General features: G+C 40.9%; 1 protein-coding gene across 1 annotated transcript in view; it reads left to right on the top strand.

The window, feature by feature from the left end:
- Positions 1-14,931, top strand: part of SLC24A3 (solute carrier family 24 member 3) — a gene marked incomplete at its 5' end in the record, with an annotated part of 155,135 nt that overhangs the window by 96,265 nt on the left and 43,939 nt on the right. Inside the window, 4 exons of the mRNA XM_082234402.1 lie at positions 3,733-3,809; positions 9,707-9,781; positions 10,944-11,028; positions 12,429-12,532. Of these exons, the coding sequence (XP_082090528.1) occupies positions 3,733-3,809; positions 9,707-9,781; positions 10,944-11,028; positions 12,429-12,532 (341 nt within the window). The remainder of the gene's footprint in view (positions 1-3,732; positions 3,810-9,706; positions 9,782-10,943; positions 11,029-12,428; positions 12,533-14,931) is intronic.

Genomic DNA, 14,931 nt, shown 5'->3' with positions numbered 1-14,931 from the left:
CAATCGTCTCCGCCTCTCATTGCGCGGACGTCTCCTGCGCAGGGAGGGCGTGGGTAGTGGAGGACCAGTGCTCTCCTCACTGACTTCCAAGGAAGAATCCCGGAGCCCTTCCCCCTCTTCCCCCATTTGCTCTCCTGGATCCTTGGTGTTACGCTGATTTCCTTCCCCCTCTATCAAGCTACGTCTCCCCCTTGTGCTGGTACCTTCCCCTGCAGAATCGGAGAGCCTCTCCTTCTCCGGTTGCTCTGGTGTCAGTTCCCTGACAGTGTGGATTTTTGCACACACCTGGCAAGAAGCAAACTCTACAGTCACAAGACCTCTAGCCATTTGAAAAACTTGTAATAGTGACAGAAGATCGAGGCCCAGGTATAACATCTGCAATCTATAAAATTTACTCAGTGCATTGGTCAGTTAACTTGACCCTACTAAACATCAGTGAAAATGTGATTTAAGCTATGAACTTGAACTAGGTCAGTGAAAAAAAGCCCTTTAAGACCATTTCAGCGAGTAATAGAGAATTGACCCTAAAACTCATATATTGGTAGAATAAGATAATTGCGGTACCAACTCCCAGGAAGCTGGCAAGGATCTATCCTGGTGCCTCACCATATTGCTGGAGGGACTGCCCCACACCCAGTACCTATCTCCACATGTGACGGGAATGTACAAAAATCCAGCCTTTCTGGGCAGCATGCCTATTTATGTTATGATAAAGTTAAGGTACAGAAAGGATTTTTAAATCATTTTATAAGAAGGAGTGTTTGGATGAGATATAATGACCTTCTTGAAAGAAAAACTCCACACTGGTTATCGTCCATCGAAGCTGTATCAATTAAAAAGATAAATAGGGGAAAGAATTGGGGCACGTATAAAGAAATTATTGAATTTGAAGAAGGGAAAGCAAGATGAGAAAGAAGAGAAGAGATACAAGAATGGATCACCTATTTGTTTAAATATTATCAACTAAATGAGATATTCCAAAAAGACAAGGAAAAAAGGATTTATGCAAAGAGGTTCAGAATACAAAAGAGTGATATTATGAAATAACAAAAAAATAATCTCCAAAATTTATAAATTTCTGCTGGAATGGCAGACAAAAGATGAAATGATAAAGGTATCAGTGACTCAATGGGCAATTGATACAGGCTACATCATAGAAATGATGGTGTGGGAGAAAGTATGGTAGACAAAAATGAATGTCTCGACCTGTTTTGCTATAAAGGAAAATATGCAAAAACAATGTATAGGTGGTACCTAACCCCAAGCAAGATTGCAAAGTTGTACAAAAAAGGACCCAAAATGTGTTGGAAATACCATGAGATGAGAGGGGACTTTTATGCATATGTGGTGGTCATGTAAGCGGGTCAAATAATTTTGGGAAATGATTTATGTAGAACTAAAAAATATGTTTATGTTTACATTCCCCCCCAAAACAACAACAACAACAACAGAGGCCTTCTTACTAGGTATAATAAATGGTGGCATCTTCAAGAAGATGCTCTGTCTCTTCCTGCTTGGCAGGGGGTTGGACTCGATGGCCCTTGTGGTCTCTTCCAACTCTATGATTCTATGATTCTATGATTCTATGATTCCTCTACATCAGCCAGAATAGTCTATGTGCAGAGATGGAAGGAAAAAGAAATCCCAGCAAAAAAGCAATGGCAAAATAAGTTGATGTGAAGTTAGGTACCATGACAGCAAAGATAAATCAAGATGAGACATGGATAAGGGAGGAGTGGGAATACTTTGGAAAGTGTATAAAGAGGTAGAAAAGTCAGACTTGAAGAAGGGGTTGACTTACGTGCAGCAGGAAACAACAACTAGGAATCCAAGTAGAATGTAATTGGGTGGAACAAAAGGATATGCAGCTTAATAAAGATCAACTAGGATGGCAAGGAGAGATAGGCTGGGAAGTATTGAGATATGACATGAGATGATTGAAAAAGAATTTTAAAAAATTGAAAAATGCATAAAAAGAATTTGATATTCCAAAAAATTTATAAAATAACAAAACAACAATTGGAAGTCAAACCAGAATTAGCTTTACAGTGGAACCTCATGTTACGTACTGTCCCCCTTACGAACGCTTTGGGTAATGAGCTCCACTAACCTGGAAGTAGCTGCGAACTTTGCCCCGGGATGCGAGTGGAAGTCGCACACTGGCGGCGCGGCAGCAGCGGGAGGCGCCATTAGCGAAAGCACGCTTCATGTGAAGAACGGTTTCTGGTTACGAACGGACCTCCAGAATGAATTAAGTTCGTAACCGGAGGTACCACTGTATTAAATATTTTTCAAGACAACAATCTGGATTTACATAATAAAGAATTAATAAGTTATTTATTACAAGCAGCAAGATGCAGCATAACCATATATGGGAAAGACCTTTCTGGCACAATGATTGACAATTGGTACAAAACAGTTGGGAAAACAGTCCACCTTGAGAGATTAACAAATTAACTATAGCTGACACACAGAACGATCAAGAAATATGGATGTACCCTGGCGTGGTTTGATTTATTAACATATGCCAATATTCCACAAAAAGGAGCACATCAGCAGTTGACTCAGTCTGGTTGATAAAAATTTAAATGTAAACATAGATTACTATCTTCACACCCCACCTTCGAATATACCAACACCTTTATGTTGTTTCATGTATAACTGACTAATACTCAGACTTAATCTAAGCACAACCCCAGGGGCTCCTTTCCCTTTCTTTTTGTTTAAACCAATTCACAAACCAAGAACTTATACACTGAGCACTAATAATGAACTATATGTTGTAGTTATTACTGCAAATTTATTGTGCTATTTTTGTGATTGACAAATGACATGAGGATACTTGGTCTGTTTATTTGTATCATTTATTATGCCTATCACCCTTGTTTATAAAACCCAATAAAAAGTTATTTTAAAAAGTAGGTAGGCACTGGGCATCATGTGGCAAAACAAGCGAGGAGGCGGGGCTACGTATTGCAGGTCCTGCTCCTGGGTAGTGGCTAGCAGTGCCAAGGCTCATAACACCAGTGGCTTACAGTATGCTGTGACTGGGGGCTGCTCATCATGTCCAAGCATTATTGCCAAACTAGCCAAAGATAGGCACCGAGTGACGGCCTTTGGTAAAAGCAGGATGCACATCCTCAGTTGCCACTTCAGCAGTGATGACCAAGCAGTGCAGTCAACCCTTCTCTCCTTATGCTCACCACCACTATTTCGGGGTTCCTAGAAACAAGTTCTCATATCGGTGCTCATTGGGGCAGACTTAAAGCAACAAGACAGTGTAGTCTAGCCATTGTTCAAATCATATGAGGAATCATAAGCATAAAAACGGTAAGGTTCCTAAGAATGTATTGTCTTGGCTACAGCTACAGTTTTAATATCATAATCTAATTATGTGTTTAGAAAGTGCTCTTATAATTATGCCCAGTAGTACAACTCTGAAGATTACAGAACAGAACACTGTGTTTAGAATTTGTTGGCTGTGCCCAAGGCAACTTGATGACACATACTGTTACAATTAATGTAGCATCAAATTTCCCAATAAATGTTTACCCAAAAAAGGCTTAAAATGAAGTAATTTGAAAGTAACATGAACAGTATGATAGTTTCCATGGCAGGAAAATGCCAGGATTGTCAGTCTACAGAAGCACTTGGCTTGTTTAATTAAAGTATCTTTACTATGAACTAAATGAATGTTTCTATTTGCTTGATTCTTTGCTTTTTCCTTCCTAGCTCTCAATGAATTCCCTAATGACATCTTCACAAATGAGAACCGGCGGCATGGAGCAGTCGTTTTGCACGCCTTCTGTGTGAGTCACTATTTGCCTATATGCATATTATGTTTATTTTTTAAAAAATATATATCTTACAACATTAAAAAAACACATTACAACATACAAATTATAATTGAAAGATAACGTCAGCAGGAACAATTATTAATAATGCCAATCTGTAGACACCACCAGCCTCAAAAATGCCTTATAAATATTTAAAATACTTTAAATGTTCAGCAGCAAGTGAAGATCTATGGCTACCACACAGTGGCGCTGGGTATATGGGGCATGAGGGGCTTCAGCTCCCTCAATATTTTGAGCAGGGGGCATTGCCCATCTCAATATTGTAGTGGCTGCCATCCCCCGCTGCCCTGGGCAAGCTCTGGCGCCCTCTGCAATTGCCTGAGCGCTTGGAGGGTGACTTTCGCCCTCCTCGCCCCCCGCTGGGATTGCCAGAGTGACCCTGCAAGCGTGGCCTGATGGGGGCGGGGTGTCACACATGTGATGTCGTCATGCACATGTGACAGCCCCCCTCCATGTGGGGTCCAACCTGGCGTGCCTGCTACCACAACAGGGTTTTTTAAATATATATTTAGCCATTTAGTCATTTCTCACCAGAAATTCCTTGTAGGAAGGTGTTCTTTTCTTCCATAGCACTGATTCACTTGTCATTTATGCCAGCGTATTCAGGGTTTGTAGTTTACAGAATCACTGACTCTCTTTGAATCCTTTTTGAATGGACCCCAAGAGAACTTGATTGAATCAGTGACTCAGTTTTCATGTCATGCTAAGCTGAGCCAAACCTTGGCTGAGCACAAATGGACTAGCATTACAGGCTCCCAGAGAGGAGCTCATAGCCACTTTGCAGCTGTGGTCTTTTTCATGACTATGTTGGCACCAGCCTAAGGAAATAACAAATGAGGAGAGTGCTATTGCAGCCAGGCACTATTTATTTACTTTTATTTCTTATATTTATTTGTCACTGACTGCAACCCCCTCTCCACCTCTTTAAAAAAGCATAAAATACCACATTTAAAGTACCACTGAAAGGTTAAAAACCATTATTAAGTAAAAGTTCTCCACTTACAATAACATTAAAAATGGCACACCCGACCTTGATCATGTTGTGAACCATCCCGAGATCTACAGATGAAGGGCACTAAATAAATAATCAATCAATCAATCAGTTAGTAAAGTGAAATGCCTGAGTAAAAAGTCTCCACTTTCATACCCTCCAATATTTCTCTAATAAAAATAGGGACGTCGCAAGGAAAAGCATGACATTCCAGGATCAAATTGGAAACCGGGAGCTTCTGTCAATTTGGGACTGTCCCTGGAAAATAGGGACGCTTGGAGAGTCTACACTTGTCATCTGAAAGTTGACAGTGATGGCACCAGGCACATCTCTCTGGGGAGAGCAGTCCAGCCAGGGAGTCACCACGGAGAAGGCCTGATCTTGTGTCACCATCTTCTACACCTCCCTCACAAAGAAGGGCCCCAGATGATGAATTTGGGTAGATTCACGTGGGGAGACACGATCGCTTAAGGTTTTGTGGTCATGAGTCACATAAGACTTTATAGGTCAAAACCTGTACTTTTAATTGAGCCCAGAAACTACCTGGCGGCCAATGCAGTTGGGCCAGGATCAAACCTCCTACTCCCCATTAACAGCCTGGCCACTGAAATGGCAGGCCACTGTTTCCTGAGTGTAGGGGTACAACTCATATCACGGGTCTTTTTCTCTTCTGCATATTTCTCTTCTGTTCACGAGGAGCAGCTTCCTTTCTGTAACTAGCTAGCTCCTTGAGAGTACAGCTGCTTATCTTCAGACCAGGCAAGCAAAGCTCCCAAATAATCAGCCAAATAATTTACATAGACGTGGCGTGCTTAAGATGTTATACACAACTTCTAAAACTTATGTTGTTGCAGAAAATAATTATCATACCAATAAGCAACACAACCCTGACCATATGGATGTACGCTTCAGTTGCCATACATCTTTTCCTTTAAAGAGACATCTCAGATAACACTATAAACTGATAACACTATTAATTCATTTATGTTCTCATTGTCAGAAATAGGACATACATTATTTGAATTGGATAACTCTCTTTAATTAAATTAATCATTTTTTAGTTTATATAATTGGGTACAAAACATGTTGTCTGCAACTAAATAAACTGTGATCCCTTCCCTTTAACATAACTGATGTGGTCACAATGTATGAAGAACCATATGAATGCCTCCTTCACCTTGGATGAAACATTGGGGAAATTATACATGGGGCAGAGAGCTTAATAGACTTGTGTGCAAGATGTGCCCTGACCTTCCATCTAAATTAAAATCAGTTTTAAAATGCCGAAAGAAGTAATGAGCTTTCTTGCCATTAGTCTTTCTTTTGTGTCACTGAAGAGAAACTGATATGAGTTCTTATGGGATGAGTTATTCAGCTAATTTGAATGTTTTCTCTACTGTTAGGCTGTTGAAATTATGAGAATTCAGTTCTAACCAATAGACCATTAATTAATTCCTTGCTTATCTCTAGTGTCTTTATAGGGTTGTGTTGTGTTGAGATGTTTTGTTTTCTGGAATAAAAGGTTGTGTTTGCAGAGTATCCTTGCTTGCCATTTTCATGCTTGGAAGCTTATATTAGTATTTCTGTGACAGTGAAGTGCTGTATTAAAACACCTACTCTTAATGTTATTTGTGTCTCCATATGAACGTGGGTGGCGCGGTGGTCTAAACCACTGAGCCTAGGGCTTGCCGATCGGAAGGTCAGCGGTTCGAATCCCCGCGACGGGGTGAGCTCCAGTTGTTCAGTCCCTGCTCCTGCCAACCTAGCAGTTTGAAAGCACATCAAAGTGCAAATAGATAAATAGGTACCGCTCTGGCGGGAAGGTAAACGGCATTTCCATGCACTGCTCTGGTTCACCAGAAGCAGCTTAGTCCTGCTGGCCACGTGACCCGGAAGCTGTACGCTGGCTCCCTCGGCCAATAAAGTGAGATAAGCGCCGCAACCCCAGAGTCGTTCACGGCTGGACTTAACTGTCAGGGGTCCTTTACCTTTACCTTTACCTTTTTATAAAAGCTATGTGCCAATCCCCTGTCAGGGCTAGCACTGCTTCACATTGGCTTGGCCCTTTAATAGCACACTGTTTTTACCTACTTTGAGGACATCAGATGTTGAGTTTGTTATCAGGCACTCCATAGCTTAAACTGGAAACTTGATGGCTTTAAGTTGGGAGAGTCTGGTGAGTTAGTATGGTCTGCAAGCAGCTCAGGCTTCTCAGACGCAGAGGAGGGGTGGCAACCTGTGGTTCTCTAGGTGTTGAGGACTTCAGCTCCTATCAGATCCAGCCAGCATGGCCAATGGTCAGGCATGGGGTCCAACAACATGTGGAGGACCACCAGTTTCCCACCCCTGCTCCAGACCCTGCTTTTCTTCCTTTGTTCAATCGGCAGATCAACATTTTCTCATTGCTGCATTCCAGCTTTCTGTTTCCCACTCAAATCTCCCAAGCCGAGGTTGTGATATACTTGGATTTCTAACAAGATCTTGTGTGCAGTACTTTTTTAGCTAGATATACTTGTTCAGTACTCAAAACAAGACTAGAAACCTATCCTAGTACAAGATTACATAGTTTTGTCCTGTAATCCACAACTCATTTGGGTTTTTATGTGTGGAGATGTCTGCCTTGAAAAGTGAGGAGGGGCCTAAGGCCCCAATCCCCAATGCCCAGCACATGATATTTCTGTCATCTGCCATCCCCTCCACACTCCCCTTTCAACCTCTGAGTTGGGAACCAGGCATGGCCTCTCAAGAGTCATTTGACTAAGAATACCTCAGCCAGTAATTCCTTGTTTAACTGGAAGTGATTAACCTTTTCGTGGAAATTTTAATCCTTGCTGCTTATTTTTAGCAGTGGCTCCCCACATGCGTTTCTGATCCAGTTGTGATATTCAGCTTGCACGAGGCAATCTACCAAATGCAGACAAAACTCTGCAATGGCACTTGCTAGAACCATGTGTCACATGGAAAAGTTGCAGTTTAGCTTTTCATATGCTGGCTTTCATTTTTGAAATATTCTCCCATTTGAAGTGTTCCAGCCCAGAAAGGACTCTACTGTATGATGTTTCTGTATATTTGATTTGGCTCTGTAATTGTATGTATTTAGTGACCAGCATCTCCTTGTAGTAACAAACCTTTTCAATGATAATAGACTAGGTAGGGACCTATGCCAATCACAGGACTTTTAGTGGTTTGAGGAAACTGGAAAGTCATCACGATGTGGCTGCGAACATGATCAAGTTCACTGGTTATTAGGTGCTAGATTTTGTAATGGAACATTTTAACCTGGCACTATTATTGGCTTGTAAAAGAGGAAATAACTGACTGAAAAGTTTGTTTTGCTTAGACATCACATCTTCTGGATTCTTGACTGAACATAACAAAAAATGGGGAGGGGTTGCCGGGTCCCCCATGCTTAACCTGGAGCCTCAGGTTTCTGGGACAAATAAGTGAAATCCCAGGCAGTATCAAGATGGTGCACTTATTTTCTGCCTGACCTGATGAAAGTGTTTTCTATTCCATGCTTGCCTGGCTCCATCCTGCAGACGCAGTCAGGCTCTTCCCCTAACTGACAGGTGATATCATAGAACACATCTGTATCCCACCAGGCCACCTTCTGATCTGCCTGGCACTACCCTTAAGCTACCATGCCAGGAGACATGGAAACTCTAGATCATTCACCTTCATAGAAACCTCCCTTGAAAATCAAAATCAAGCTCCAAATTTTGCAAACCTCCCACATGAAAACTACATTTGTTTAGGAATAACTGGAACATATGACTGGCTTAAGTTTTCTAGAGCCGACATATATTCAGTGAAAAGGGGCCATGGAAATGTAGAGTTTGAAGAGACCAGGAGAGCCATCTAGTCCAACCTCCTTCAATGTACGAATCTTTCGCCCAACGTGGGGCTCAAACCCACAACCCTGAGATTAAGAGTCATATGCTTTACTGACTGAGCTATCCCAGCAATCCAGAGGCAGCCCTCTCAGGAGGCAAGATGATGAGGCTCCACAGAGAGTGGATTTTAGGTGCTGATAAGGGCAGCAGGCAAAGAAACAGACATCTGTGACTCAGAATCCACCAGGAAGTTCTGTACAAGCACCACTGAAATGAAAGGGAGTTGTGGCTTGTTTCCCATGGATTGATGCCATTTTTTCCTTTTGTTATAAGAAAAAACTGCTCCTTTTCTTTTATGGGGTATCCAGGAGCCTGTATCGAGTCCTTAAGTAGATTCCCTATCGGTAGGAGAAAATAACAGAGGCCAACCAGAGAATATTGAGAAGCAAAGCAGCTAACAAGCCTGATCTTTATTAAACTGTTGCAACAGGGTCCCCCACGCAGGGAGGGAGGAGAGGAACCCAGAACACTGGTGTGCAAGCTCTTATCTAGACTTTTGAAATTTTCCACCCTGTAGCTTGAGACCACCCCCAAAACATCATACATACATCGCAGAAAGAGGCGGTCTCCAGCAGGAATTCTGTTTGCCAGGACACTTGATATTGGTCACTGGTTGCTTTACTGGGCAGCCTGGCCATTCTTTTGTGATGGTAAATACTTTAATTCCTGTTACAGGCTCACCCTATTTTCTGGGTAGGGATGTGTCTTAGGGATGAGTAGGGGCTAGGATGAATACTAAGATTTATCTGCTAAAGACATCCCCCCCCACACACACACACTGCAGTTTCTAGGGTTCCCTAGACAGCAGGGTTGACTATTACACCAATTTAATTCTGTGGTATATCTTTGATGTCTTTTCAAACCAGTGCACATAATGTATTCTTAATTCTTTTAAAATAATTAAATTATGACAGTATCCTGTTTTAACTGGTGCCTTGTAAACACAATGCTTTCTGTTCCTGCAGGCTGTCTACATGTTCTATGCTTTGGCTATTGTCTGTGATGATTTCTTTGTCCCTTCGTTGGAAAAGATTTGTGAAGTAAGTCTATGTTGATGCTACTTACTCATATTTATTAATGAAATTACCAAACCAGAACTGTAACCTTTGTTTACATCCCATCAGTTTTACACACTTCATTTCTATGGGCATAGCCAGGTCTTTCTTCAGCTGGAATGTGCTGGAGCTCATTCACAGCACCTCTCAGGTGGGCTCCATTGCCATGCGAAGAGAACAAGGGAGACGTTCGTGGTGATCTCTGGCACCTCTTTTTCTAGAGAAATATCGCTGTGATTGGTATAGCTTTCATGAACAACTGTAGCAAGTTGATTTAAGGCCACTGCCAACCCTGCAGCATATGAATCAAGTACTAAGTCGTGTGCTTTCAAAGTGTGTTGAAGGAGCTTTAAGTGAATGGTGTGGATCAGCAGGAGGACTACTTGATCTTACCTGTTAGAGGTAAAAATAAAAATCCACTCTTATTTGATGTTTTTTATTGAGCTTGAGCTATCACAAATTTAAGGTAAAAATCATAGAAAATAAAACTGAAACATGAAAAGCTTGTTATTAAAATTCCAAGCCTGAGAAACATTAACTTAAGTGTGTAAAGTTTTGATATCTGAAATCATTTATAACATTGTAAGTATGAAATAATGTGACATTTATACATGGAAAATCAAATGGGACAGGCTGATAATTCCTCTTACCAGCAGTCAAGTAATTGATAATGATAATTTAAAAATAATATAAATGATTTCTCAAGTTCAGGCAGCAGCTGACAGCTAATTATTTTGAACATCAGTAGAAAGCTGCTAGAGAAACAGTGTGCTAATGTCCCATTTAAAAGACACGGACAAGAGTAAAGTTGTAAAAAAACCCGTGTGTCCCTGGAGGAGCATAGGATGAAACCATGGAGTAGCCGTGACAGTGCTCCCAAACTATCAGAAAGATAAATGGCATCCCTAAAGAGTTCTGCTGCAGGCCCCTTGCGCACCTCCAACATCCTCCTGGGTTAGAGTGACACTGGAGGTACTACTTTGGGGGAAGGATTCTGCTGCAGCTCCTACTGCATTGCATATCCTTTGATACTATTCTGCCTGGGGAGGATGTTGGGACGACCATGAATCCTGAGTCCTGAAACACTAATAGCCTGGGGACGTGTTGTATTTTGCTTCTGATAAGAGACTTTTGTCTTCTCACACAGCGCCTGCACCTGAGCGAAGATGTGGCGGGGGCAACGTTCATGGCAGCTGGCAGCTCGGCTCCAGAACTGTTTACATCTGTCATAGGTAACTAAATCTTCCGCTTCTTTCTTGCTGTAACTGTGAAAGTAAATGCAGCTTTTTAATAGTTTTGTGCCTTATCTTTCCCACAAAGATGATGGGGGCTAGATATGCACACCCAGGTTTTGGGTAGAAGACCAAATCCATAAGGTTAACCTTAGTCCAATAAACATTGGCAGAAGGATGGAATGGATGTTGCTGGAAGATTGGCCCAGTGCCAACAACAGGAAAATATTATGTTTGTTGGGAATTTTCCCACCTGTGTGTTCTTAGTAAGTACAAAACAATATGCTTTTGAATGGCATCCCTGTTCTCATGTGCCATGCAGAAAGAGATGTGAAGAATGGCTCAATCTACAACTAGTAGTGTGTGCATAAAAATGAATAACATACAAAAATGCATTACATTAGCAGAAATAGCTTTTGGAAATGTGTACATTTGTTAAAGCTGCATGCAAAAATGTGTTTCTTAAGAGACATGCTGAAGAATTTTCATGATCACAAACTGCTGCAGAAATGTAGAAAATGTAGAGAACTTAATTTAAGATTGGGGAAATGGGAAACAGGGAGAACCAAAATTAGCAGGTCTGTTTACCCGTTTCCAGCTCACAGAGGCAGCCGATGCAGGGCCCCACAGCCTTCCCCTCTACCAACTTTCCCCCAAAGGCTCTTCATGCAGTGCTAACCATGCAGAAGGAACTCCTGAGCACGGGCCATTTGACTTTAAACAAGTATTTTCCCACCCCAAATCTCTGCCCCAATGTGTATTGGAATCCTATGCACATTGCCCCCCAAATACCAGACAGCAGCAAAATCTGAGAAAGCTTTTTCTAACAGCTCAGGGCATTCAAGTAAGACTTGGTCTTGTATGAGGTGCTACATGGTGGGCAAGTTCTAAAGTGGTAGAATGCCTGTGCCATTTAAGACTGCTGTGGTGGAGAGAGAGATCCCTGCAAGTAGAAAACCAGCACAGCTGCAAACAGGCAGTATTTCTCTCTGTCTCTCTGTCTCTCTGTCTCTCTCTCTTCCTCTTACTTGCTTAGTGAAGCGTTCAAAAATGGTGTCTCCTCCACCTGAAGTGGAACAGCTCATTCTACCATCTCATTCTAACATGTGTTGATCAGACCTGCATGTACTGCTAACCAGATGATGAGAAACCTTTGCACTTGTTTCCTTTTCCATAATATAATGAATTTGACTGTTCAGCTAGTTGATCGTGCTGAAAACACCTTAAGCAATCTTTTTATTACACACATTTTCTCTGCTTCTCTCAGTTTTAGAAAATATGCTCTGGTATTTTCTCCTTAATCCCAGCAGTCTTCTTGAATAGTGCCACTTGTTCTGGTTTGCGGAGGGAAATCCTGCCTGTTCATTCTGAGCGACACAGGAATTATTTTCTTCCTTCAGGTGTGTTTATCACGAAAGGAGACGTGGGTGTTGGGACCATCGTTGGCTCTGCTGTCTTCAACATACTCTGTATAATTGGGGTTTGTGGCCTCTTTGCAGGGCAGGTAAGAGAATATGACTAAATTTCCTCCTCCCCCTTGAGTAGTGGCCACCATTTTACAAACTGCTGCACAATCAGTATGGAAATCTCCTGCTTGCCTCTATTTATATAACATTTCACAAGAGTTCAATGCATTTCTTATACCATTGATGTAACAAACATGTAATATAGCTCAGTTTTATTTATCTCTGTAGCACAATGAACTAATTAATGTTGCTTCCACCCTAGAGGCCTTAAACACTGTTTGTGGAATTGCATTTTCATAATCAGTTCAAAGTCGGATTCAACTGTAGGTCCCACAAAGTAGTTAATATACCTTTATGTTTTATCTCGGGACCCTTTCTGTGTTTCTTTAGAAGTCACTCCCCTTCCCCAGTCTTAATAAAAGTTTCCTGCTTACAAATTCATTTTTATGCATTTCAACAAATACTTTTCATTCAATCATTCATTCAGCCTTTATTTGCATAATTCAGACCATTAAAAATAGTCCAATAAAAAATTAATAGTCCAGACATATTAAGCACACAAAACATATAAAAGACTCAGTAGCCATCATTAGGTAAGATTAAGAAGTTTCAAAATTGACTTTTAAGAATCTCAATTTTGTATCCTGAAACAACCTCAGTAGTTTCGGGAATATCATCCTTCATCAGATATTGGATTACAGATTCTTTGCAAGTAGATATTTGGAGCTTCAAAGGAATCACCAGTTAAGTCTCTGTGAAGAGTTTTGAATGAAGAGAGAGCAGTCCAAAATTATATGATATATTGTATCTGGCGTGTTCATACCACAGGGGCAAAGTCTATTCTGGAAGGGTATTTTTTTTAACCTTCTAGACAGTACATTTAAACCAGCTAACATAAAAGCTCTAAGATGCAAAGGGGTATCTAAATTATAAAAATAGTTGGCCATCATTCCATGACAAGGCTGTAAACCCAAGTAAGCAGATAGGCATACGGAGGGCAGAGTGGGGTAAATTTTTTGAATTTACATACTGTATTTTACATACTGAATTTACATACATACTGGATGAGTATGTTTGAGTTTAAAAGTAATTGCAGAAAACCATGAAAAATGTGTGAATCTTTCAATAAATAATATGCTTTCTGAGTATGTACAAAAATGAATTTTTAACCAGTATTTAAAGTCATGATCCAACCCCTAGATTCTAAGAGATGTTGATCTAGCTCAGCACATATAGCCACACTTTGGAACTCCTAGGATCTGTCGAAAAAAGAATGCCAGAACTTTGCTGTTAAAATCTGTTTTCTGTAGAGGGGTCCCATAAAGGAAGTGTGAAACTGTTTTCTTCCTATAGGCCCTAACCACTACATGTACATTCTGATTACCATTAAGAAAATAGAATCGTTTAATTTTACAAGTTCACAAATAACAAGCAGATCAGAGGCAGGTAGAAATCTCACTTGGGTCTGGCATGAGATGGGAGCCTGGGATCTCACCTAATGTCTTATGGAACTGTGCCAAATGTTTTTTTGCAAAAGGGATCTATCTGCTTCTGAGATCAACTTGGACTGCTTAGACATTCCATTTGCTTTGATGAGTGCTTGGAATTTACTAGCATTTGAACATTGCTGTGTGCTCTTCCACCTCCCATAGCAGTTCCAGAGGCAGTGCCACAGGATTTAGGCTATAATCTTACCTGTGATCTTAAAGAGTTTTACTTTTGGGTAGACAGGTATACAATAGCACTTTCCTCTTGGCTGAGAGATCACTGGCAGGAAAGGGGCAATACTTAATAGAACAAACATCTGTGAGGCAAAGGGCAAAGTTAGGAGAAAGCTCAGATCACACTGTAGGTGATGTACCACTGTAACTTCTCTGCAAATATTATGTTTCTCTCCACCCTTATTTACTGTTTTTCCTTCCAGTAAAGTTCTCTCTGGTTAGAGCTCTATCTGAATGATGTTTTGGTTTTGATGTGGGGGGCGGGGTGGTAAAAAAAATCAGCTAATAGAGCAGTTTTAACTAGCAGTGGAATCCTTACAATGTAAGGCTTACATAAAACTCATAGCAATGTTAATCAGGACAAAGGGTAAGAAAAGCTCAAGGAAGGTGGCTTTTGATCTAATATGCTATCTGTCTTCTGGGCTGCTACAGCCAAACAGGCTTAATCATAGCAATTACACAATAGCAATTTTACAGTTGTGGTGGTGTAATCTCATGGAGGAGTAATCTATACTAGGCACAGAAATAGGATGTTATTTACATTACCTTAACTTTCTTTATCAGAAAGAGCTATGAGGTTTAAGAGAGAAATACTCCCACTCTTAAAATAAATATTAGTAGACAAAAAATGAAGTAACAGTATCTGCGGTGGTGCCTGTTATAAGAAGGCACCCTCCAGTCTTGTTGCAAAAGTACCAATTGGTAAGTATATTGTG

Source organism: Podarcis vaucheri (genome assembly GCF_965113315.1).
Source record: "Podarcis vaucheri genome assembly, chromosome: 8".
Classification (NCBI taxonomy): domain Eukaryota; kingdom Metazoa; phylum Chordata; class Lepidosauria; order Squamata; family Lacertidae; genus Podarcis; species Podarcis vaucheri.
This window is presented reverse-complemented; position numbering and strand designations above follow the sequence as displayed.